At 37.4% G+C, this 26,980-nt stretch overlaps 1 protein-coding gene and 2 pseudogenes across 2 annotated transcripts in view; 1 reads left to right on the top strand and 2 right to left on the bottom strand.

The window, feature by feature from the left end:
* Cfap54 (cilia and flagella associated protein 54) overlaps positions 1-26,980 on the bottom strand; it is a 263,007-nt gene that overhangs the window by 212,987 nt on the left and 23,040 nt on the right. Inside the window, exons 6-16 of the mRNA XM_042693361.1 lie at positions 22,084-22,227; positions 19,278-19,391; positions 19,053-19,154; positions 16,843-17,037; positions 14,893-14,899; positions 12,704-12,882; positions 12,454-12,619; positions 11,184-11,272; positions 9,397-9,531; positions 7,899-8,049; positions 6,160-6,236 (exon numbers count right to left, since the gene is read on the bottom strand). Coding sequence (XP_042549295.1) covers positions 6,160-6,236; positions 7,899-8,049; positions 9,397-9,531; positions 11,184-11,272; positions 12,454-12,619; positions 12,704-12,882; positions 14,893-14,899; positions 16,843-17,037; positions 19,053-19,154; positions 19,278-19,391; positions 22,084-22,227 — 1,359 coding nt within the window. The remainder of the gene's footprint in view (positions 1-6,159; positions 6,237-7,898; positions 8,050-9,396; positions 9,532-11,183; positions 11,273-12,453; positions 12,620-12,703; positions 12,883-14,892; positions 14,900-16,842; positions 17,038-19,052; positions 19,155-19,277; positions 19,392-22,083; positions 22,228-26,980) is intronic.
* Positions 4,246-5,301, bottom strand: LOC122119218 (annotated as a pseudogene).
* On the top strand, positions 13,850-14,591 carry LOC122119292 (annotated as a pseudogene). Its single transcript, XR_006149528.1, has one exon. The product of XR_006149528.1 is annotated as a metaxin-2-like (transcript).

Here is a 26,980-nt window from a genome sequence, read left to right as displayed (position 1 = left end):
CATCTCTAGAATATGTACAAGTATATATAACCAATCAAGATATCTTTCCACTAAAGAATTACAGGCTCAGAGATGTTCCCAAGTAACTCAAGCAGCATGAGTTCAAATAGAAACCTATTTATGGGCAGGCACAAGGTTATAACTCATTAGGGAAAGAGACTTTCTCCCACCCCCTCCTCTTCTGAAGACCAAGGCTGAGATAATTCTCAACATAGACAGATTTTGTTCTAGTTGATCATAGGATGTAATGTCAGTGCCAACTTCATCTTTCATGTGCTCAAGCTTTATTCCTGGAAGCCTGTTAAAATCTAAGCTTCTCATGCCCAGCTACCTACTACAGCACTCACTTGTAAACTTGCCACTCAGGTTTTCAGCTCGCCTTTCTATTATGGACCCAGGCATTTACCTTACTTTCTTGAGAGCTCCACTTAAGGATTCTTTATTCAGTTTTTTCCAGCAGTTCCAGGTTTTTTTCTACCAGGATTTGAATGCATCTAGGTAGTTATTTGGCCAAATACTATTTAAACATCAAAAAATGTCAAAGCCTCCTCAAATATTCACATTCCATCCTTATCGTGACCATCACCATGGTCATCCCATTACCATCTTCATCATCATCACTGCTAACATTTTATTAAAATATGCTCTCACAAGGGAATAAATGCTTTACATAGACTGCTTTTTTAATTGCCATAGCATTATAGGCTAGACACTCGTTAGTAGACCATTCATTAGTAAACCATCTATTGAAGAAACAGATGCTATACATTTAGCAACATTTTGAGTAGTTTTATGTAATGTAATCCTAGTAGTACTTCATATATTTTTCAAATAGCTTGTATATAGGCAAGATACATAATTTATTCCATATATAGACTCTGGTAGGTGAGCATACAGATTTGGACCCTCCCTGTAATAGTAAACTGTCAGTCATTTTCCTACTTTTCCCTTCTCCAGGTAGGTTAGAAAACTCTTGAGATGCAGAGCTCTGTGTAAAACACATAACACAAAGAAGCTACTAGATGCCAGGTGCTATTTTCTAAAATATTACCAATATTTCACTTAAACAAGGTAAGTACCCCAGGTCAGTTGAGCAGGCTCTGAACTTTAGGGCTTGACATTCACATGGTTGCCATCACAGACTTTATTTTCATTCTGAAAATTTCTGCTGTAAGTTGTCTGGAGGAGATGTCTTTTTCTGATTTAAATAGCAGCAATGGCTTCTAAATGGTCTTTAGTTTCTTTGTTGTAGCAAATTTTATACATTCTAAGCAACTGTTTTCATTTAGTGGCTTTAACTGCCAGAAAATTACTATCTCAAAGGCAGAGATAAGGCGATACTAGGAGGCTAGCCTTGGCAATAAGAAAGAGACTCCATCTCCATCAATGTCTGAACACAATGGTACAGCAGCCTACCATCCCCAGGGACAAGGGGAAACAAAATAGGAGGACTACATCCCAGATTGGCCCAAGCAAATAATGGCAGACTGTAATTTTAAAATAACCAATTCAAAAAGGGGTTGGAGACAAGTACAAGACCCTAAATTCAATCCCAGTACTGCCAAAAAGAAAAAATTCCATTTCAAGCCAAATCTAACACTTGAGAAATTGCACTAGGAATCCTTTTCTTGCTCTATGATACCTCAGAGAATACAAGCTAGCCCACTAAACCAGTGAGTCTCAAACTTCAGTGTTCTTAGGAATCTACCTGAAGAACATTTAAGAAGCTCATACTTGGGCTGGGAATGTGGCTTAGTGGTAGAGTGCCTGCCTAGCATGCATGAAGGCCTGGGTTTGATTCCTCAGTACCACATACACAGAAAAAGCCAGAAGTGGTGCTGTGGGTTAAATGGGCGAGTACTAGCCCTGAGCAAAAGAAGTTCAGAGACAGTGCCCAGGCCCAGAGTTCAAGCCCCAGGACTGGCTAAAAAAAAAGAAAAAAGAAGCTCATACTTGAAATTAAAATTGGATGTCTGGAGTGAGAAATGGCAAGCTGTATAATTTAAGAAGCTCTTAGAAAAAAAAAAAAACAAAATGGTCAGACAACCATCTCTTATGCAGTTAATCTCTGCTCCCAATTTGAGATTTCTCAAAACTAACTCTCTTCAGAGGAGATAATACCACATAAAGAACTCAACTTTGTATCATTGAGAACACAATTAGAAGATGAACATTAACCTGAGTAAGTAAATTTAGAATAGATTCCTCCGCTAGTACTGCAACACATTCATAAAGTCATTTGATTAATATCTAGTGTTTTAGGACTTCATTGATACCAAGTATGGCAGAAGTCTGGGTGAAATGATTCTTCAAAATAATTATCAATTGAGGTGGGTGCTGGTGGCTTACACCAATAAATCCTAGCTACTCAGGAGTCTGTGATCTGAGGATCATGGTTCAAAGCCAGCCCAGGCAAGAAAGTCCATGAGACACTTACCTGCAATTAACTAAAAAGCTGTAAGTGGAGCTGTGGCTCAAGTTATAGAGTGCTAGCCTTGAGCGAAAGAGCCCAGGAATAGTATCTAGCCCCTAGTTCAATCCCCAGGACTCGGATGAAAAGAAAAATTGCCCTTTATTCTTATATTTCAAGGGACTGTCACAAATAAAGATAATGGGGTAAGTAGCATATTATAAAAGACCAATAAAAGTTATTCAGGCCAGGCACTGGTGGCTCACGCCTGTAATCCTAGCTACTCAGGAGGCTGAGATCTGAGGATCATGGTTCAAAGCCAGCCCAGGCAGGAAAGCCCGTGAGACTCTTATCTGTAATAAACCACTAGAACACTGGAAGTGGTGCTGTGGCTCAAGCAGTGGAGAACTGGCATTGAGCTGAAGAGTGCAGGGATAACACCCAAACCTAGAGTGCAAGCCCCACGACCAACAAAAAAAAAAGTTATTCAGATATGTATTTAAAATATATTTAAGCTTGTTTACAACTATTAAAACTGAGCAAGGAAACCAACTAAAATAGTTATGGGAAGAGGGAAGGGAGGGGGGGGGTGAGGCTGATTGGAACGTAATAAAATCTTCCTCTGTATAACTAACATTAGCTTGAAAGTATCTTTTATATAAATACCCTATAGTTTTTTATAATTAGTATAGTGGCTAAAAGCATGGGCCTTGAAGATAAAACACCTGAATTCAAATCCCTGATCTAACTGTTCCTGGGTGACTTTTAAGTTGCATGTAGCAAAAATGAAGAATATGTTTACCTAAATCAACTGGGTTGGATCTCACTGAAAGTGAAAGTATACTATACTGAAAAGTATAATATACCAAAAGTAAAAAGTATGAAATATTTATATACATAGAAAAATGGCAAAACAATATTCTGTATTGCTTGGAAACATACACATACGTAATAAAAATATCAAGATACCTGGAATTTATCATCAACATCATAAATTATATATTGGAAGGTAATTAGTCCTAGGTGGAGGACAGGCAATGAAATGTAACCAGGAGAGGAGTGAAGGATGTTAAGTATTTTCTTCAAAGCTGTCCCTCTGAGCTCCACATCTATGGATTTAGTAGATCACAGATGAAAAATATTTGTGGAAAAATATGTCTAAACTGAACATGTTCAGACATCTTCTTATCATTACTTCTTAAACAATTTAATGAGTGAGGGTCAGTGGTGAACTAAGGCTGAGTCCATCCAATGTACCATAACTGTTCAAAGTACATTTTTTTGCAGTACAAATAGTAAAATTTTAATGAATCCCAATGAGCAAATATAAACATACCTCAACAAGTGAGGAAGATACTTGGCATTATTCTTCAAAGCTTCGAGGCCCTACTTGTACAGAAGTAATTTATAGAAAAACTATTCACTGCTTATTGAATCTCAAATTCTATAGATGATTCATAATGGTAATCTCAGATACCTGCAGCCCACCAGAAACTAATTTAACATTCTTGGTGAAAATACTTCATTTCTAAACTTGTATTAACCCTTGAACTGTCTTCTCATTCTTCATGTGTGATTTAATTTCTTTTAGTTACCTGGTATGAGAAGTTTGAGATACACAGTCCATTACAATGGCCAGGGATCACCTTGGTGGTCCAGTGATCCCTCTATGCTAACTAAGGGAGATACATGGTCAGAAACAAGAGAGCTGGGCAGACGGGGTGAGCCCCCCTCCTGCAGATTAAGATGCATCCCTCTAATTCTATAGTGCAGAGTAGTCAAATTACTTTTTTAAAAAACTGTCATGAACAGTTATCTTTTTTTTTCCCAAACTTGCATTGAGAGTTGCATTTCACTGTACATCATATAAAACAGTCAGCCCTTATAAGAAGACATGCTCTGCATAATGCATTCAGAATCATAGATTGTTTTTTCTTCGTCTTCGTCTTTTTTTCCCTGACTGTGAAGGGGTTGGAGTCTCTTTTATTTCCTCATTCACACTGGATACAGGTTGTTTAAAAACGATTTCATCATCTTTATCACTCAGTTCAGCCACTTCTGATTTTTGTTTCTCAAAAAATGTTGGTGTACAAACTGGGGTGGGGCCCTTGCTATCCACAGGCTTCTCAGGGGTGCTTTCTGAAGCAACTTTGTCTTCTCCTTAGGCACACTTGAACCCTTTCTCTTAGATATAATCAATTCCATTTGCTGCTAATTTCTTCCTGAATAAGGTTTCTTTCCTTTTAAATCGCACTTCCATCTGCATCTTTTGTGTAAAATTCCTGCACTGATTATAGGGCTTTACTGCTGGGTATGTGGGCTATCGTAATGCAATATTCCATTCTTTAAAAAGTTCTTCTTGTATTTTTTCTCCTGGCATAAAACGACACACTAGCATTCTCCCACCACAAAGGTAGTTGTCCATGGTGTCAGCAACTATCTTGGCTACCTCCTCAGATTCAAATTCCACAAACGCATAGCCTCTGCTATTTCCAGTCCTTTTACTTCTGGACAGATTAAATCTTGTAATAGTGCCAAACTGGGAGAAATAAGTCTGGATCTGATTTTCATAAATTGCTTTAGGTAGGTGGCCCACAAAGATCACTCCAGGAGTAAGATTGTCTTGCTTTTTCCGCTTGGTAATGCGTTGGTGAACCTGCTCCTTCTGAAACTGGAAATCGTCCTGCAGGTTCAGCAACAGAATCCACACTGTGGAGGCAACGAAGGCCACCCTCTCGAAAATGCGCAAGCTCAAAGTACATTTTAATCAGTGACTGTATTAGTTACGTTTGCATTACTGTGGCCAAACTCTTGAGAAAACAACTTAGAGAATGAAAGATTTATTTGAGCTCCCAGCTTAAAGGGTTCATTCCATGGTTACTTGGCCTCATGTGTTTGGCCAGAACATCATGATGAGGAAGGAAGCGTAAGGTAGAGAAGCTTCCATCATGGTGGACAGGAGAAAGACAAGGAGAAGAAGGAGATATAGTCCCAAGGATTCTCCCCCAGTGACCTTCTTCCTCCAGTCAGACCTCCTAAAGTCTCAGAACACTCCAAAACTGTGCCATCAGCTGGTACCAACTAATCAACACATGAGACTGTGAGGAATATTCCACATTCAAACCATAATAGATAAGCACTCATTCGATCTGCCAGAGGCATAGACTGAATAAAAACACTGTTCCCTCTATAAATCCATTAATCGCAATTTATTCAAAATACTAGTGATAATGTAACTGTAAATCCTTTTATGCCATTTTTATCTACTTTTAATTTTTTTTCTAGCATAAAGGCAAAAGGTAGGAAAACAGCTCAGAAACCATAGGTTCTTAAACTTTAAATATTCACAATTATTTTTAAAATGAGCTATTATATATTTGATATTTGAAATGGTTATTTAAAAATAAAAATTCATGGAGCTTTTTTGTTGTTCTTGTTTACTTTTTGTTCCAGTACTGAGGCTTGAACTCAGGGCCTGGGTGCTTTCCCTTAGTTGTTTGGGTTTTTTTTTTCCTCACTCTACAACTTGAGCCCTGCCTCCACTTCTAGCTTTTGAACTGGAGATAAGAATCTCACGGACTTTCCTGCACAAGCTAGCTTTGAACCATGATCTTCAGATCTCAACCTCCTGAGCAGATACGATTACAGGTGTGAACCACTAGCAACTCATAAATTTATGTTTTTAATTATTTTTCAATTTTTTCAATAATTATTTTAATTATTTTTAATTCTGCAACATGTTAGTTTACCTTTAGTATTGAAATACCTTCTGGGATCCCTTTTGGGGTTCCAGAAAGTTCCTCATTTCCTCTTTTTGTAGATGTACCTGGAAAACAAAGGAGAATGGGATGGAAGAAGAGAGGAAGGGAAAAAAGGAGAAAAGTTGGAAGAGGAGAAAAAGAAAATAGGAGAGGAAGAAGCAAAGAAAAGCAGAGAAACAGAGGAAAGGAAAATAAATATCAAAATCATTTAAAATGTTATACTAAGTTGATTGCCTTTTTAATTCTTAAATGCTAGAAATGATTTAACACTAGAATTTGACCAAATACCAAATTGTTTCTTTTATGTAATTTATTTTTTTTGTTAAGCAGCCTAAAAAATCTTGTTTATCAACAAAGTGATATCATGGTAGAGATTAGTCTTCCAATATATTCTAGAAAGTCTTTTTTGAAACATCCAGAAAAAAAATAGCAAAGAAGCCTAATGAATTTAGGTAAATATAAGAGAAGTTTAACCTAAATTAGAAGAATATAAATTATAAATATTTATATAGCAATGCTAAATTCTCTATTTTAAAATGTTTAATAATTCAAATTAACAGTGTATTATTTAACAAATAATAAAATAAATATATTTTAGACTACCATAAATAAACATAAAATAATGATTTGGGACTTATGTTTTATGTGTCAATACACATTACTAAGCATAACATCCTCAGAGAAATTTAAATGTTAAAATAAAAACATCCCCTTTTGACATCAATACAGAAGTTTCCAAATTTATAAATAGATCACCTCTGTATATAATAAACATTTAACAAAGAATCACTGGCTTAAATTGTACTTACTCCAGCTATAATTAAACAGTATAAAACAATCGTTTTCAAAAGTAACTAGTACATGAAACATAAAAAACTGAATAACTTTTTGTTTCCAGTAATGAGTAATCCAGAAAAGTTATCCTAACTGGAGAAAAACTGGAAAATATTTTGTTTTAATCTACAAACTAAGAAGATAGTAAAAATAATAATAAATACAGGGCAAAGATCTTGAGTAGAGAACCCTGCCTAGATCCTGGGAAGGAGTCCATAGAGTATAGAACAGTGTAGAAGCTATTCTTAACTAGGAGCTTTGTTCTAAAAAGGGAAAATAAACTGAATGATGATTTGACAACTATGAGGGACTAGGTTAGCAGAAAATTAGGTGAGGAAAGGATAAAATGGAGATTAAATGTGAAAGAACATTGATCCAAGTGTCCAGCAAGAATCAATGGTTAAGTTCTTTCTTCATGAAGCAGTCATAGACCTGAAAAATGGAAGAGATCAAAAGATTTTTTTTAAAAAAATAAAAGGAGGGAAAAAAGAATGGTGAGGGAAAAACAGAAGTCAGTGGTAATTAGGAATGAAGAAGAGGAACATGAATGAGGAGAAAGTAAAGTTCTGTCTGCCATTGAACCACAGAGCACATAACCTTCTTAAAATGTACCTGTTTAACATTGTGTCCTCTGGTTCTGAAAAAAAAAATCAGTGAATCATGATATTGAAAGGCTTAGATTTCTTTTTTTTAATTTTAATTTTTATTGATGGACAGAGGGGTAACAGTTACGTAGGTAATGAATACATATATTTTTGAACAGTGTCATCTCTTCCCTTGTTAAAAGGCTTAGTTTTCATGATTGGAAGTTTTCTTATATTCTAATTTATGTTTACCTATTTCTATTTATGCAGATATACATTAGTAATCTTATTTTTCATCTAATATTTTACCTGGAGATTTTTTAAATTTCCTTTTGGGGATTCCAAAACACTCTAATATTTCACATAATCGTAATGTGACTTCTGCCATCACCACAACATCAATCCCTTCCACTTTACAGGAATGAATCACTTCATTTATCTGCCACAGAAGATAAACCCACTAAAAAGAGAAAACACATAGAAAGTAAGTTTAAAATGTATTACATTGTACTGAGTCAGATTTTTTTCAAAGCAGTTCTTCCTTGACTTTACCATCTTCCATTCATGAAGTATTACATAGACTTCTCATTAATACACCTTAATGATTAGTAATACAAAGTGATCCTAAAAATATGCCATTTTGGAAGTGGCGCTGTGGCTCAACTGACAGAGCACTCACCTCGAGCTGAAGAGCTCAGGGACGGTGCCCAAGCCCAGAGTTCAAACCCCACAACCAACAACAACAACAACAACAAAAAAAAAAAAAATATATATATATACATATATATATATGCCATTAAACAAACTCATTTTGTACATTCATAAACAAGATCTGTTTGTTTATCCTCTGAATATCTATAGATAGAAAGTTTATTATCTACTAGCTTTCTATATCACCAAAAATTATCTGCCTTCTCAAAGTTCTTATCTTCCCTTTAAGGCAATTGTATATAGTCACTATCAAAGTCCTCTGAATTCATGAGGAATTAAGTATAGGTTTCAGGCTCCAATCTATACGCTTATAAATTGACATCAATATGTATATCTGCAAAGCATAGCATGTGAAGCCAACCAATTACTCTTAGTAGATCTAAAATGATAAAAAAAAAATCGTAAGTTGGCTAAATATAGGTTGCAAGTTCAGACATATGCAAACTAGTATAGCTAATTTTAGAAAGCTCAGAATCATTGGAGCTGAAACATTACTAAAATAATATCTCATGTGTTTTTGTGTTATAATATCAGATATTGAGCTATTATGCTTTCCCTTTCCCATGAAATTAAATGTAAATATATTATTATAAAGTAAAAACTAAATTCCTTAAAAAATTAACTTACTTATTTGGCTTCTATATTTTTAATCCTCCTGACAAATTTATCCAAGTTCATATGACCTTAGCCACATACTTATTCCCTGCTTTAAAATTGAAATATTCTTCCACTCCCTACAACCAAATTGGTGCTGGGGTACAGAAACACACCTTGAAATAAAAGCTTTACTCAGCACTACAAAGACTATCTTCTTAACATCTATATCTGCAATGGTAAGTTTTACTCAAGTAGATTCAACAAAAGAAATCTAGCTTGGAAATTTGTATCACAATTTGAATTAACAACAAAGGAAGGAAGGAAGGAAGGAGGGAGGGAGGGAGGGAGGGAGGGAGGGAGGGAGGGACAGAGGGAGGGAGGGAGGGAGGGAGGGAGAGAGGGAGGGAGGGAGAGAAGGAGGGAGGGAGGGAGGGAGAGAGGGAAGGAAGGAAGGAGGGAGAGAGAGAGGGAGGGAAGGAGGGAAATAAAAAAGTATTACTTTGTTAGTGCTGATTTTCTGAATGTATTTTACATAGTCATATTTGGACACATTGATCTTCTGAATTCCTACTTTGCATTTCTGCCACAGGAGCATTAACATGTCCACAACGATTTCTTTATCAGGCTGAACACTCTGAAAATGAAATTAAGTAAGTAACTAATAAGAAGATAGATAGATAGATAGATAGATAGATAGATAGATAGATAGATAGATAGATAGATAGATTTGACATTGTATGGCAGGCAACACTCTGGGCTTTATTGTTAATTATATGTGCCAATTTATTTATCATCCCTCACATAAACCCAACAAGGCACTTAACAGTACTATATCCTCCATTTACATATGAGTAACATGAACACAAGGAGATGATATGATTGTTCCATGGACAAAATAACTAGAAAGTTGCACATCCAACACATTCAAATCTAATGGCCTAGTTCAAGTCCTTACTCTCAGACAATACTCTATACATGTGCTACTTCTGTCTAAAAAAAAAAATTCAAAAAAAGAAAGAAAAGTTTCAAGTATTTTTAGACACATATGTAAACCCATAAGTCTATCAGATTTACTCATATTTTTCTCTTTTAAAGTTCTTGTATTAAAGTAATAAAGAATTGGGAGTGGGAAGGAGAAATACTAGTAACCTAAGAGAGTAGAGATCTGAGAAGGTACCTCAGCAAGGAAGACAGGCATAAACTGGACAGAACTTCACTCCCTGTACCAACAGATGATCCCCAATGAGTGTTTCCCCTTTCCAGACAAAATTATTTGGCTCATTTGAAAAGAACTGAATTATACAAAGGTAAGAATTACACTTAACATATACCAAAATTTTGAGTTCCTTCACACAGCTCTAAGACTTCATTTGATATGCATGTCACACTTTAGTACCATGTTTGGGAACATAACCCAGATCAGACTTCAAGAAATATTTACTGTGCTAAACTAAGATACATATAATATTTTTTAAAACTTATAGATGAAAGATCCTTAGTCTTTTCAGCCTTGTTATTTTTATTAATTTTCCCACTATGCTGTTAAATATTTTTCTCTCAAAACTTAAATACCTGCCACATGTATTCTAATAAACAAGGAAGAAATGAAAAAATGTAGAAGAGACAAATTTTTATTCCCCTTCACTGTATCTCACTTATATGGACAAATGTCAACATAATATACTCTATAATTGTGGATTCCAAGCTTTTCACATAACAATAAAACCAAATTTTCAAATGAAATTCCACCAGAACTCCAGTGTAACATATAAAACTTCAAGGAACAGACTAGGGTGCCCTGCTGAAAGCTGGACTTCTGAGGAAGATCAGAAAAGCCCCATGAACCCCTACAATACAGTTTTAAAACCAGTGCATGGGCAGACAGCATAGATCAGTGTCAGAGTACTTGCCTCCGCATGGACTCAAGGCTGCAGGTTCCATCCTCAGTATCACCATAAAAAGAATGCATAAATACATAAAACTGTACTCTACTAGTTTTACCTAAAGCACTCACATCTATGTACAGGTCATTTCTAAATACTAGCCATTCATCATGTGCAAAGCAATATTCAGTATTAACCAGGGTCTGTGGTCATAGGCTGTAAAGCCCTTTATCATTAGAAGTACAACTAGCCCACCACCTGCCCCAAAAGAGCAATGGATGACAATAACAAAAAGAAACATAAAATATCAGCCCAAGTACAAATTCTGTGATATCTTAAATCTGTCTTTAGATGAGTGATAACTTCCTTCCACACTAATGTTACTCAAAGTTCACTAACTCACCTTTGAAGAAGCATCACAGACACAGAAATGCAAGATTGCTGCAGACTGAAAAATATCTTCTAAAGAGCCACTATTTCCCAGGTACGTTTCTGCATTTTAAAAAGCAGAAGAAAATGGGGGAAATCCATTAGGAAATGCCAGATATAAAAGAAACAGAAATCACAGAAATTCTATAAAACAGACATAAATGATAACTGGGAAAATACCACATAAACAAGATAACTTAAATACTTCTGTATAAAAACTAATCTAAGTAGCTCTACTCCAATTAAAATAGTCTGTTATAATTAATCCATGACATGTATGCCAACAATATTCAAAGAGAAACTGAAGAGCATTATAATTTTAAAGTACATATAAAATGTGGCAATGAAAAAAGTAATAAAATTACTTATTCAGAAATCAAAGAGAAAAAATGCATACCATTACTTAATACAAATTGTTATCTGCAATTGAGCAACTGTATAATAACATGTGAAACATTAAAACACAGAATTTGATGTTGGTATAATTTGGGGAGAAGAAGGGAAAAAACAAAATCTTTAAATAGGAATACAGGTAGACCCATTGCAATAATGAGATGTACAAGATGTTATGTCGAAAAACGAACTTTACAACTTTTGGCAGGGGGCACGATGGGAAGGGATGGGAAGGAGAAACAAAGGAAGAGGCAACAATGCTTGATAAGAAATGTACTCATTACCTTGCCCATGTAATTGTAACCCCTCTGTATGGTATTTTCACAATAAAAAAAGAATTAAATAATTTTCACTAGTCTAAAAAGTAGACCAGATTTCTAATTACATACACAGTATCTTTTGAATTCTTTAAATTCTGGAAGGAAAAATACTGCATCTAAAAAGAGAAGGTAGGCAACCCAACAGCCCATTACTAAAGTGCACTGATGCCTCTTGCCTTTGCACATACAGCCCCTAGGCTTTACAGTTACCTCAACAAGACAACTGCTTAGTATAACCTTATTACTCTACTCTAAACTGTCAACAGAATAAAATGCATAATCTTTACAAGGTACAGAAACCCCATTACTTGTCTCCCAGATGTTTCCATGCTTGTCACCTAATACATTCCCCAGCTCCACTACCTCCACCAATACACACCAGCCATTCCTCTCCCCTAACCTTGCCTTCAGTCACCAAATACATTCTTGCCTTTAGGCCTTTGTACCTCCTGTTCCTTCTGCCTTCTCACTAGAATAAGCGCATTTTATGAATTAAAACAAAATACTTCAAACAGGTAAAGAAATACTTACCACTATTAGTAAACTTTTTAAAATACATATGAATGGGATGTCCTTCTTTATCATTTTCCAAAGGCAAAATCAAACCTTTGTTTCTCTTGACATTGATTAGTGGTTCTACTGCAATCAGAAGAATTAAGTCTTTCTCTGCTTTCTTTGACTCTGGATCATTCTCCTTCTGAGAGAAGATATCCCCCAAGTTAATTAGCAACTCAGTACCATTTTAACAAAACAAAAAATCATGAATGGTGTTGCCTGTTACCTCCAGAGAAAGAAGAAGTTGTACAGCTGAAGATTCAAATAAACTCCATTCTTCATAAGTAAAAGCTAATTTTATAAATTTCAGAGCAGCATCCAGAGAAATCACATTTTTCTTCTCTACCATGCACTCCATCAGTGGTATTCTGGGAAACTCAAGCTTTCCACTTGTACCAATATTTGCTATGAAAAAAAAGGAGAGAGATATGAAAATCATCCATGCAAAGAAATACTTACAAAATATAAATATCAGACACTGCCAGACTAAGGCAACAAGAGTAAATTGGTGAGCATGTTCCCTTTCTTCACTGAGACCAGATACATGACCAAACCAGAAATATAAGTGGACAAATACAGGATACTGTGGGAGCAAGTAGGAAGGGCCCAACAGAAACTTGAGGGAGGGTGAAAATCTAGTCAAGAATAGCTACCAGAAGAAGCATGGACACTCAACATGTAATTACCAACAGTTATTTGTTGTTAACTGCTCATAGTTGTTACCATTACTTCCCAAATGAGGTGGCTACATGTAGACTGGGAACTCAGGGAAGAGATCTAAAATAAGGACATAGCTTTTAGAGTCATCATTATGTGTATCAATAGCAAATGGTACGATTAGCCATAAACATCCTGAGAACACCAACATTTAAGTCTCTTTTCCTCTCTATTATGAACTCCAGCAGCAAAGTTCTGAAAAAAAGGGTACATGCTACTTGGGAGGCTGAAACAGAAAAAATTGTGGGTCAAGATCAGCCTGGGCAAAAAAAACCGTGAGATTCCTTTTCCATCAATAACTGGGCGTGGTAGTGTGTCATCCTAGATAAGATCATAATGATCATGGCTCCAAACTAATTGGGGCAGAAAAGTCCATGATATTCAATTTTAATGGAAGAAGTTGGGTTTGGTAGCTGTGCCTGTTATCCCAACTACTACAAGAAGCCTAAAATGGCCTATCATGGCCCAGGCACACCCAGGAAGTAATCAAGGAAAATCCTATCTCAAAAATAATGACTACAGGGGGCGGAAGTTCCCCGGCGCCCAAGTGGTTTCGGCGAGTCTGAGCCGAAGCCCGGCCAGACTTGTGCTCTTGTGGAGACTTGTGGAGGTTGCACAGGAGAGCGCTGCCGAGAGAGGGTTGCAGAGAGCCGGCAGCCAGACGCGGGGCTCCCCGGCCCACATGTCTCTGCTGGCGGAAGCCTTAGTTTCGCAGATGGCAGCTACAGAACCTTGGCCAGAAAATGCTACATTATATCAGCAACTGAAAGGGAACAAATTTTGCTTTCTGATAATGCAGCTTCTCTTGCTGTGCAGACCTTTTTGCCGATGTGTAATTTGCCTATAAAAGTGGTTTGTAGGGCAAATGCAGAATATATGTCTCCATCTGGGTCATTGTCTTAGTGATGGATTGGATGACGGTCCAAAAAGCAGAAATGAAAGCTTATATGGAATTAGTCAACAATATGCTTTTGACTGCAGAGTTGTATCTTCAGTGGTGTGATGAAGCTACAGTAGAGGAGATTACTCATTCTAGGTATGGGTCTCCTTACTCATGGCCTCTGAATCATATTTTGACCTACCAGAAACAGTGGGAAGTCAAACATAAGATGAAAGCTATTGAATGGGACAACAAGACCCTGGACCAAGTCTTAGAAGATGTAGACCAGTGCTGTCAAGCTCTTTCTCAAAGACTGGGAACACAACCATATTTCTTCAACAAGCAACCTACTGAACTTGATGCCCTGGTATTTGGCCATCTGTACACCATTCTCACCACTCGACTGACCAATGATGAACTTTCTGAGAAGGTGAAAAACTATAGTAACCTCCTTGCTTTCTGTAGAAGAATTGAACAGCACTACTTTGAAGATCGTGGTCAATGCAGGTTGTCTTAGAATTACATTTTAATATAGTTATTTTTAAAATAATTGGAAACATGTTTTACTTGAATGTTATAATAGACATTGGAATCAGAATTTTAAAGCCAAAAACACTGTTCTTTTGCATCCTCACAACAAATAATGTATCCTGTATGTATTCTTTATACTCTTCCTATGTATACATTGTTAATTTCCAATTGTCTCATTTGATGTATTGTACTCTAAATCTTATAAGCATATGAAAATAAAGTTTAAACAACTGTAAAAAAAAAAAAGTAATGACTACAGAAAAGGCCTAGAAAGCATAGCTCAGTACAGAGCACCTGCCTAGGAAGCCCAAGACCTGATTTCAAACCCCAGTACCACAAACAGAGAGAACAGGGGTGGGTATGGAGGGAGAAAAGGCTCAAAAGAGTGTTGAGAAAGAAGTCATAGAATCACACAATACAGAGAGTACAAAAAGATAACTGAAGTGACTGAGCAATAAAGAGAATTGCTCTTTCTATTCTCAGTAGCATGGTAGATAGATTAGACTTTCTGATATACAATAGAAGAAAAGATTGAGAACTTTGAAAAACAAAATCTGGTTGTACATATAGATATATAGAGAGGAAGGTGAAAAATGACATGGAGTAAAGGAGAAATTAAGCTTGGAAAGATCAAGGAGAAGGGAGAAGGCACAAAAGAAAAATCCCTTCCATTTTAATAACACGTGTTGGAAAGAACAAAGATAGATGAGGGTAGGTTTTGGGTTTTGAGTGAAAGAATTCAAGGAACTTCTGTGTGGAGAAATGAACCCAAACTGGCCCAGTGAGTGAAAGAATTCAGGGAACTTCTGTGTGGAGAAATGAACCCAAACTGGCCCAGCTCCCTGCCTTTGGACACACACGCACACACACGCACACACACACACACACACACAAATATACACACCATAGAACTTGACTAAAGCTATATAAGGTATGGTCTAGCTTTTCACCTCTCCTTCCAAGTAGACTTCTCAGCCAAATTGGCTATCACAAGGCAACAGAAGGTAAGCTTATGAGGGAAAGACACTAAATGCACAGCATCTTCAAAGAATAGCCACAAATTCAACAGAAAAATGGAAGACAGGGAAGGAGAACTGAGACACAAGTGTCTCTTGGCAGCCTTTCTCTCAAACAAGGTCCAGAGCAAGGCAGCAGAAGTACTAAACACGAGTATTATTTCAAATAGCTAGCCTCTGCCTCAGAAGTTTTATTCCAAAAGTAAAAGGTAGGTGAAAATAGATCAACATTCAAAGTCTCTCACCACATTCATAGAAATAAAAGAGAAATGATTTGATCAATGAAATAAATCCAAAATTCAACAACTAGGCAGAATTAAAAACCATGGTTCAAAGCCAGCCTGGGCAGGAAAGTCCTCAAGCATCTTAACTCCATTTTTGGCTCAACTATGGCTCAAGTGGTAGAGAGTTAGCCTTGAGCAAAAAAGCTCAGCTCCAAGGCCCTGAGATCAAGCCCCAGGACCAGCACAAAAAAAAAAAAAAAAAAAACTGAATAATTACACAAGCTAACAAACAAAACCATCTTGGAAATCAAAGATCAAAGATACTTTCTTCACCTGAAAAATATATCTATAAAAACTGCTTTAGCAAACATCTTAACTAATGATAAAATGTTGAAAGTTTTCTGTTTGAGATTTAAAAAATGAGACAAAGATAAATGCTGTCATCATCCTTCCCATGTGTTTATTAGAGATCCCATCTAGCACAATAAGTAACAGAAAACAGGCAAGAAATAACAGGAAAAAGGAAATTTAAAAGGGTAAGAATTTGAAAGAAGTATAATTGTCATTACCCATAGATTATTATATACCCATAAAATACAAAAAAATCTACAAATAAACAGTTTAAATTATCAATTGACATTAGCAAGGTTAATACATAAACTGGATGCGCGGTTGAGAGTGCTATTTTGTTTTGCTTTATTTTTCAGGTGGAATTTCACACTTTTTATGTAGGACAGCTTCAGACTATAATCCTTCTACATATGCCTCCCATGTAGCTGAGATTACACAAATGAATCATTCTACCCAGCTTGTTTGTTGAGATGGGAGTCTCACTGACTTTTCACTCAGGTTGGCCTTAGACAACAATCCTCCTAATCTCTGCCTCCCAAACAGTGAGGGTTAGAGGTGTGTATTAAAACATCCAACATTTTTTTCATATACACTAACAAGTTAATTTTTTCTTATAAAATAATATCTTATCATTTTATTTACCTACAAAGAGTTCTTTTCCTGCTATAAACAGTTCTGCAACAACATCTCGAAGCTCCACTTCATCAGTAGTGAAAGGTCCAGTTTGCAGTACTCGCCTATTTGAATCAGAAAGAGCTTCCAAGACAGCCAGAAACCGGGATGCAGTGCTGTCAAACAACTCTTCCAGTAGCCGTTCTGTAAGAGTACGTGGCCACGAATTCTAGAGTGAAAAAAAATCAGTCCATTTTTCAAAGATAATATAAGACCATGAAAAGTAAGGTATAGTTAACTAATGCTAACACAAATAGTACTTATATTAACAATCAGATGGGGCTTTCAGGCTTTTTTTCATTTCTTTCTTTCAGTAGTACTGGGGAGTGAATTCAGGGTTTTGTACTTGCTAGAAAGGTACTTTACAATTTGAGCCATGCTCTCAACCCTTTCTGCTTTAGGCATTTTTCAAAATAGGGTATTCCATAATCCCAGGTTGGTCTAGACAACAGTTCCCCTATTTATATTACCTAAATAGATGAGGATGACATGTTCAGCTTTTTCTGTTGAGATCCTTTAATCTCTCTTTCTGGATATAAGAGTTCTTCTAAGATTGGTTAAAATAGAGATTTAAAAGTAGTTAAATTGGCTAGGCATTTGTGGCTCACTCCTGTAAAAGTCAGGACTGTGACCCAAGCTTTTCCTACATTCCACTGTACTTGACAACACAGATATTCAGTACGTGATAGTTGAATGAAAGAGTAAAAATAAGCAATTATGATAGCTAATATTTATTGAGGACCTACTCTGTTCCAAAGACCTCTTAAGGGTTTTATATATAACATTTAATCCCTCTAACATGATTTCCTTCTTCAAACTTAACACAAAACATATTTTGTTTATTATGTAGTATTAGTCAGCTTTCTTGTCAGTATGACAGAATGACTGACAACAACTCAGGGAAGAGGGACTTATTATGGCCCACTGTTTCAGAGGTGGTGTTTGAGCAGAACATAGTGGCAAAAGTATATGGCAGAGAATCTCCCTCACCTCATGGTGGACAGGAAGAAGGGTAAGGAAGGGACCAGCGACTGTATATAATGTCCAACAACATACCACTAGTGGCCTAATTTCTTCAGCTCAGCTCCATATCCTCAAATTCCCAGAACCTCTCAAAACAGTGTCACAAGCTGAGGACTAGGTATTCAAAACATAAGCCTTTGGGGCAGTAATTTCAACCTTTATTTTCCTTATCTGCAGGAGATAAGCACTAAACCACACAATTTCAAAATTTTTCTGTGTTCTAAAGCTCAGCAACTCTTATATCAGAATCTTCTCCTCTATCTCCCCACTTCATTTACATTTTCAGTCCCTTTATAGAAGCTCAGGAAAAAGAGAGCTGATGGCCATGAAGGAGTCAGGGACAGCTTAAGTTAGACAGAGAACTGGGCCTTGAGGGACACTGAGCTCAAAATGGGGAGGGCAAGCAAGGAGAAAAGGGTAGCACCCCATAGGGATATTTGTCTCATTCCATTTTCTAAGACAGTCATTAACAGTTCTCCAAATAGGCCTGTGGTTGGGAGGGGCCATGTAAGAAGGGACTTATGACACTTCCTGGCTCCTGTGAGATACTCCAGAATTCACTCTCTCCTTCAGCAGAAAGACTAGTATTTGCTGATTGAGACTGTTCCCCAGCCTGGCTCTGAGCAGCTTTGAGCACAGTTCCCTGATAACTCCCCTAGCATCTGACCCCAGAGAGAAATAAATTTTTTTAAGCCACCTGAAGTGTGTGCTTGTCTGTTGCTTCAGTACAACATAGCTCCTAGACGCTCTCATGGGGCAACCTGAAAGCTGATGAGAAGGGGTGCTTCTACCTCTCTCCAACCTCAAAACTAGCACTAGACAAGCATAGACAAGGCCAGTGCATACCTACTCAGAAAATTGTTCATCGGCAAGAGCCTGTTCCTTAAAGCCATTCCAGATTCTCTAGTTAACCTATCATTTCTTAACATGATGTCCCTTTAACATGGCAAAACTGCATTTGTATAAGATATGGAAAGGCTTAAAGAAAGGGATGAAGTGAGGCCATATCCTAAGTGGGGAAAGTTTCTTCTATGATTGTCTACTAGTGTAGAAAAGTGGAAGCAGGGTTTAATCACTAATGGCTATGCTCAAAAGACACTACTGAGTAATAGAAACAGACTGCAAAAGGAGTCACAAGTAGAGAAGACTTTTTAGGCTTACACTTTGTATTTCCTTTAGGTTAAGTCTTATCTTTGGTCTAAACAAAGCTTTGTTTTTTCTTCGAGATTCAAATACTCCTCTTTTGAAGATCATCACTGCCATCTGTCTCAAAGAGAAGAAATACAAACCAGGTTACAACAGGCAGCACTTCTCAGCTACCAATATCAAGCATTTCATCAGTGATGGGGTGCAGTCAATCTCAGTAACTTCATAAAAATTTTATACCTTTAATGTAGCCTCTCTATAATATCTTCTGGATTCTTCCTGAGACATTGAAGAGCTCATCAATTCCAACTGTCTTAACTCATCAATTTTAGCTAAAGCACGCCGAGCGAATGCCTGTGTGCAATTAAAATGTTTATTCATAATAAGTTGGAATATAGTATTAAAAATGTATAAAGCAATAAGCTTTGTTGTCGTAGACATTTGCTGATTTAATGTGCAAATTAGACCACCAGCTGATGCTGACTTCTTTTAACATGATAGTTCTCCAGGCTATCATTTCTTATAAGCACCATTAAACTCTATAAATCTAAAGTTAAACTGTCAAGACTAACTTGATGAATGCTTATACTTACATACACACACACACACACACACACACACACACATACACACACACACAAAATATATATATATATACTCACATGAGCTTCTAAAACTCTAACCTTCCTAGCATAATACGCTGGATAACTTATTCGACTATTCATACAGTGACCACTATGCTATGAGGGTCTTAAAAAGCTTTATTTAATTTTGAATTCCCAGTACCCAACATACAGGAAGTAACTAATAAATATCTAAGGGAGGGAGGAAGGAAAGCTTGCATATTTAATCATTTCATTCATTTAATCAATCATTGCTATACAGTAATTCTCTACAGATATTACCAGAAGTTCAAAAGAGCTATGTTGGCATAATTTGTGGAGGGGAAGGGAAAAACAAATTGTGTAAATAGGGATACAGGTGGACCCATTGCAAAAATGAGACGTACAAGTTGTTATGTTGAAAACGAACTTTACAACTTTGGTGGAGGGGGGGAGGGTTGGGGGGGGGCGGGGAGAGGATGGGATGGGAAGGAGAAACAAAGGAGGAGGCTACAATGCTTGATAAGAAATGTACTCATTATCTTGCTCACGTAATTATAACCCCTCTGTACAGTATTTTCACAATAAAAAAAGAAATTGTGTGATTTGTTTTGCCATTTCTTTGAAATAGTTATAGTTTCTTTGAATAATTTTGTTATCTTTTAATAGGTGCACCAAAGCAGTTTATGAATATAGTGCCTTTTGATCAGTGTCTCCCCTTTCAACATTCTCATTCACCTCTCCCAACCCACCACTTCTCTTACTTTGCTTAATTTTTAGGTTATGTATTGAATTTTTGCCAGCTAACAAAGCATTTTATGTCTACAGTGCATCTTGATCTGTGTCAACAATTCAACATCTTCACCCCCACATCGGTCTCCCCTTCCCTTATATTTCTCAACTCTGTGGTATATACAATGAAGTCTTGCCTGCAGTGTTCCCCCTTCCCCTCTTCATTCTTCTACTCCTCTCCTTGTGGCCCCTCCCTCCCCTCTTGAAAGTACTCTTTGTAGCACTTATTTTGTTGGGTTTTGACTTATCTTTTTAAAGAATTATACCATTTGAGCTAGAATGTGTCTATAAATCTATAAGTAAATATACTGGGTGGCAAACAAGTGGTTACAAATGAATTAAATAGAAGAGACTCTATGAAGACCTCAAATATTTATGGTTTTTTATGAAAATGTTTTCAAAGCCACCACAATATTAACACGTATGAATAGTAAATTTTCTTATGAGGAAGAACCCCATCAGAATTGAATGACTAGAACTACATAAAAATCACCTGGGCTAGGAAGGTGGCTCAGTGGTAGAGCGCTTGCCTTGCATGCATGAGGCCCTGGGTTCAATTCCTCAGCACCACATAAGCAAAAAGAAAAAAAGTCGGAAGTGGTGCTGTGGCTCAAGTGGTAGAGCGCTAGCCTTGAGCTGAAGAGCTGAGGGACAGCGCCTAGGCCCAGAGTTCAGACCCACGACCAGACCCCCCCCCCCCCAAAAAAAAATCACCTCCACTTATAACTTAAACAGATATAGTAAAGTGTGCCACCTCTAATGTCCCAAAGCTTTACATGGTGAGTCATTTTTAGAGTATGTCCCAGGCTACAAAGGATTCCATGAAGGTTGAATTCAACTATTTTCCTGCCTGTGGACCTCTACCATCTAATCCTTCAGAATTAGTCCAGTCAGGAAAAACCAAATGTAAGGAATGATTAATGGGCTAAGTGATTTATTTATGGCTGTGAGCAGGATCTGAGAAGGTATTTTTTACAGCTGTGGAGGCTGTGTCCTGTATAACACTTACCGCCAGAGGGTTGAGTGAAGGGCAAATGCCAACTTGCCAGCCCCTTACACCAAATCATGCATGTCCCCCAGGACAGAGATGTGTTGGCCCAAATGAAAAGGGTTTCTATTTCTGGTTTTCACTAAAGTCCCATTCATTAACCAAGCTAGTACTACATCTTATAAAGTATCCTTTTAATTTACACATAGAATTTGTAAAAGCTAATAGAAGCCTCTGCCAAGTTGTATTTCAAGTATATAGTCTCATAGATGAGGAAAAGACAAGAGGAAGTAAGGAGAGACAGAATGCAACAATTGGTGAATGGAAGCAGAGAAAAGGCAAGGTAAAGTATAATAAGTAGCAGAGTACCAAAACTGAACAGGAAAAGAAGGTGGCTTACCTGTAAGAACAAAATAAGGAAAGAAAGGCACTGGAATTCATGTTCAGAGAATGAGGAAGGAGGTAGAAGTTAAGAGAATAAAAGAGAGAGCAGAGATATACACATAATGGAAAGGTCAAGCAAATTTCTTCACCTAAGGCCTGGAATTGTTGACTTTGCTTCCTTTCAGTTATTTGGTTGTTTTTGAATTTGTTTCCTTGGGACATCTAAAGAAGAAAATGCTCTATTTCAGATGTTGGAACCTCCAAGTGAAAAGGCACATACCTCACCATGAATGCCAGCCTGGCAGTCATAGTAGCATTGACAAACAGCTGTATAAAGAGTAGTTCTCCACGTCAAGTACCTGACAGACAGGAGTGGGACTGAGGACTCCATGCATATGCTAGCCCACAGCAGGTATTCTAGGGCCTGTGAAGCAAAGGTCACAATTAAATGTATGTTCATTTCTTAAGCTAGCAATGGTGACTCTATTCAATATCATCAAATTCTAAGTCAAGAGAAAATTAATATTTTAAAGTAAAAAATAATTGAGAGAATTTTAAATTTCAAATTAGCCTTTTTAGAGCATCTTCTTGGATCTGAAAGTCACTCTGTGAACTCAGCTCATTTTTATTCATATTTATCAAATGCTAACAGATGCCTAGGACCTAATGCCAATGACACGATGGTTACTAGTTGGCCACTGTGTTATTCTGGTATAGGAGGGTGGGGGAAATGGAAAAGGATTACTTTGTCTTAGAAACAAAGATTCAAATCAAATAAAATCATGTTTCAAAAGTTCCATTTCAGAGTCCCTTTAGACCTCAATTTTCTCATCTGTATAGTAGATATCTTACCCCATCACAGCAGTGTTGCTATGGAGAAAGAGATGATATATGTGATATGCTAAAATGGTATTTGGCACACTGTAAGCACACTGAATATGGTGTTTATTCCCAGGCTATGGTTGTAAACAGGAGAGAGATTTTCAAGGAACAATTAAACAAGGAGAAGGATCGTGCCATTATTACTCTGTCTGTAGGAACAGATTAATAGCTACTCTCCTCTTGGATGGCTTTTCCCCACAAATCCATTGGTTTTTCTGTTTTTTTAATCTATTCTTCTCTCAAGCCATAGACAGTAAAACACTACTTGGCTAGATGTATTCTGCAAGTAAGTTTTTAATTTTTTTCCTTTGAAAACATTCCAAAGATCAAAAATTATTTGTATTATATTGCTTTTCAATTGATGAATATGCCACACATATGATCTGCATATTATTGTAAGAATCACATCATCGTTGGTGGCTCATGTCTGTAATCTTAGCTACTCAGAAGATTGAGATCTGAGGATCTCGATTCGAAGCCAGCCCAGGCAGAAAAGTCAGCACGCCTCTTATCTCCAACTAACCACCAGAAAACTGGAAATGGAGCTGTGGCTCAAAGTGGTAGAGTACTTGCCTTGAGCAAAAGAGCTCAGGGACAGTACCCAGACCCTGAGTTCAAGCCAGGAAGGAAGGAAGGAAGGAAGGAAGGGAGGGAGGAAGGGAGGGAGGGAGGGAGGGAGGGAGGGAATAAAACACAACAAAGGTGGGATAAATGTTTTTGAATGTCAAATTCTAAGTTCTATTAATGGCTAAAACAGCCCCAACCAAATATGTTCTCATGTGTCTCCCTAGCCTGCTAAGCCAACTCACTTGCTCCTCTTCTTTGCTTTCACCACCCTCCTTTTCTTCTATACCTCCTCATACCTCCCCTTCACCCTTATGGTTACCTTTCTAAAACAGGAATCAGGTTGTAGCACTCTTGTGCTTAAGTCACTTCTTTTTTTTTTTTTTTTTATTGTGAGAATACCATACAGAGGAGTTACAATTACCTGGGCAAGATAACGAGTACATTTCTTATCAAGCATTGTTATCTCCTCCTTGTTTCCCCTTCCCATCCCTTCCCATACTCCTCCCCTCCCCCCACCCGATCCTCTCCCCACCCCCCCACCAAAGTTGTTAAGTTCGTTTTTCGCCATAACGACTTGTACATCTCATTGTTGCAATGGGTCCACCTGTATCCCTGGCTCCATATTGCTTGTGTGATAAAGTACAACCCTTTGTTAAAGCATGCAAAGACCCACCATGACCTTGTTACTACCCTTCCTTTTGACCCTGCATATGTCAGAGGACTTTCTATTCCACAGATGTGTGGAATCTTATCCAGATGTGTGCTTTGACTTACTGTAATCTATCGCTATAACACTCTCTCTCTGCATCTGTCCTATAAAACTAAACTGAAAACCTACCTCCACTGCTAATAGTAGTGGTTGGTTTGGACAATTTACTTAACTCCATGAACCTCAAAGTTCATCTGAAAAACAAGGTTGTTTGAGGATGAGTTAATGAGTGAATCATGCTTAGAACAATAGCTGGCACATGAGAAATGATACTTTTAACAATGACAAAGAAGAAAAACAAGGAAGAAGGGAAGGAGGTGGTAGAGGAACAGAAGAGAGAAGAGAGGAATGGGAAGAAGAAAATTATGTGTTGAGGAAGACTGTAGTCTTCTAATGTCCCTAGAGAGAACTGAGCATCACCCTATTTCCACCTCTACTGTAACTGTATTATACTTGAAGATACATTATCCACATGAATTTTTACATATATATACAGGTTGAACATTTCTTCCCAAAGTGTTTGGATCTAAAATTGTTTTGGACTTAGAATTTTTTCTGATTTTGGAATATTTCCACAAAATAATAGTTTGGGAATAAAAGGCTAAACACAATATTCATTTTATGTTCTATATATACACATACATGTAACCTGAAGATAAATTTCATATAACATTTTAGCATCTCATATAATGTTTTATGTATTTTGACTCTGACCTGTCACATGAGATGAGATGTGAAATTTCCCACTGTGGCTTCATGCTGGTACTCAAAATGGTTCAGATTTTGTAGCGTTTTGTATTTCCAGATTGAAGATGTTCACTTTGTGACCCACGGGCATTGCATTAATGTACTCACATGTGTGATTTTGAAACTATATTGTGCTTCTAGACCTCACAGAACTGCACTTCCTGTTAACAATGTGGCTGGTCTTATGAGCCTCACTCTTAAGTTGTCCATGTTCCATCTGAGTATGTGCTCAGAGTGACAGCGAATACTCTTAGTCCTGATTCTGAACACTGTACTACCTTGGATTTTTGTTATTGCTGCTTTTATCATTGTTTTCTAGCCTTGTGAATTAATAGGAAGTTGATGGTCAGTAGGTCTGTTGTGGCAAGGGATAGGGTAATAATGGGAGAAAACTGATATAAAAAGGAGAATGAATATAAATAAGGTTAAAGTAGTTTGTTTTCATGTATGAAAATAGACCAATGAAATCTATGATACTGTTTTAAGAGAGATGGAGGGTAAGGAAGAGTGATGGGGTAAGTTTGATTAGAATAGATTTATACATGTGTGTAAATGTCACAATGAAATTATCACTTTGTACAAGTAATATATGCTAACGAAAAAAGAAGAGTGAGTTTTCTTCACATCTACTGTTCCTTGACAATGCCCCCTTTTTAAAAAAATTTTTGCATTTGGATCGATTATAGAATTAAGCCATGTATTAATTTCTCCTTTAAATTCACATGTCTTCCTCAAATCCCTCAGGACTCCTGGTAATAGAAACTGCACATTTCAAAATAAAAACAGCTTCAGATACCAGTGGTTCACATTGTATTTGAGTTTGCCTCTAGAGTTAGAATTAAAGAAAACCACAGATTTTTTCATGCCAGGAAGAATCTTATATTTAATCTAATCTAACTCCAAAAGGCTAAATCTCCTTCTAAACAATAGAGATGAGGCTGGTTCATCTCCCACACCCAGAATTCTTTCCACTACACACATGACAAAAAGAAGTGAGCCAAAACCAGTTAGGGTCCTAAAAAAAAGTCTTTCAGGCTTAAGGATAAAAACTCATTTCCAGAAATGACTCAAGTTGTGCTATTTTTCTTATCTCTAAAAGCTGGAAATAAATATTTCTATTAAGAAAGCATTGTTGGGGCTGGGAAGGTAGCTCAGTGGTAGAGCGCTTGCCTTGCATGCCTGAGGCCCTGGGTTCTATTCCTCAGCACCACATAAGCAAAAAAGAAAAAAAAAAAGCCGGAAGTGGCGCTTGGCTCAAGTAGGGTGCTAGCCTTAAGCTGAAAAGCTGAGGGACAGCACCCAGGCCCAGAGTTCAGGCCCCACAACTGGACCCCCCCCCCAAAAAAAAGGAAGCATTGTTGCCCGGCACCGGTGGCTCATGCCTGTAATCCTAGCTACTCAAGAGGCTGAGATCTGAGGATCACAGTTCAAAGCCAGCCTGGGCAGAAAAGTCCGTGAGTCTCTTATCTCCAATAAACCACTTGAAAACCGGTGCTGTGGCTCAAGCGGTAGAGTGCTCACCTTGAGCTGAAGAGCACAGGGACAGCGCCCAAGCCCAGAGTTCAAGCCCCACGACCAACAAGAAAGAAAAGGAAGGAAGGAAGGAAGGAAGGAAGGAAGGAAGGAAGGAAGGAAGGAAGGAAGGAAGGAAGGAAGGAAGGAAGGAAGGAAGGAAGGAAGCATTGTTGAGATGCAGCAGGTCCATTCTCTTCATAGGGAAAAAAAACACCTTGAATGCCAGATATGGTGGTTCAAACTTATAATCCCAACTACTCAGGAGATATAACTAGGTAGGTTGCCTTCTGAGGCTGACTGAAAGAAAAATTGAAGACCTTACCTAAAACAAGCTAAAAAGCACAAAGGGCTCGGGTAGTGGCTCAAGTGGTACAACACTTGCCTAGGAAGCACAGGCCTTGAGCTCAAACCCTGTGGTAGGAGGTGGGGGAGAGATTGAAAAAGCAAACTGATTCCATATTCCAAATCTAAAATATGGGCCCCACATAGCAGCACACAATAAATGATCATAGCCACAGGATGGCACTGCAGCTCCACTTATAGCAGGCTGTCATTTGAGGAAAATGATACCGAAGCCATTTCATCAATGAGCACAAATAAAATGTTCTTAGAATGACTACTTTCTACTGTATTCTTTCATGGTTGCCAAATACTTATGTTCTGCAGTTCAAAATGCCACAGGGAAACAGAAAACAGATTGTTCCACAAGCAAAAGCAAAGTTGTCATCTGTGTTTAGGAAAAGTGGTTTCTGAAATC

Source organism: Dipodomys spectabilis, unplaced genomic scaffold (genome assembly GCF_019054845.1).
Source record: "Dipodomys spectabilis isolate Male_0828 unplaced genomic scaffold, ASM1905484v1 ptg000163l, whole genome shotgun sequence".
Taxonomy (NCBI): domain Eukaryota; kingdom Metazoa; phylum Chordata; class Mammalia; order Rodentia; family Heteromyidae; genus Dipodomys; species Dipodomys spectabilis.
The sequence above is the reverse complement of the archived record's forward strand: the minus strand, read 5'-3'. Positions and strand labels throughout refer to the sequence as shown.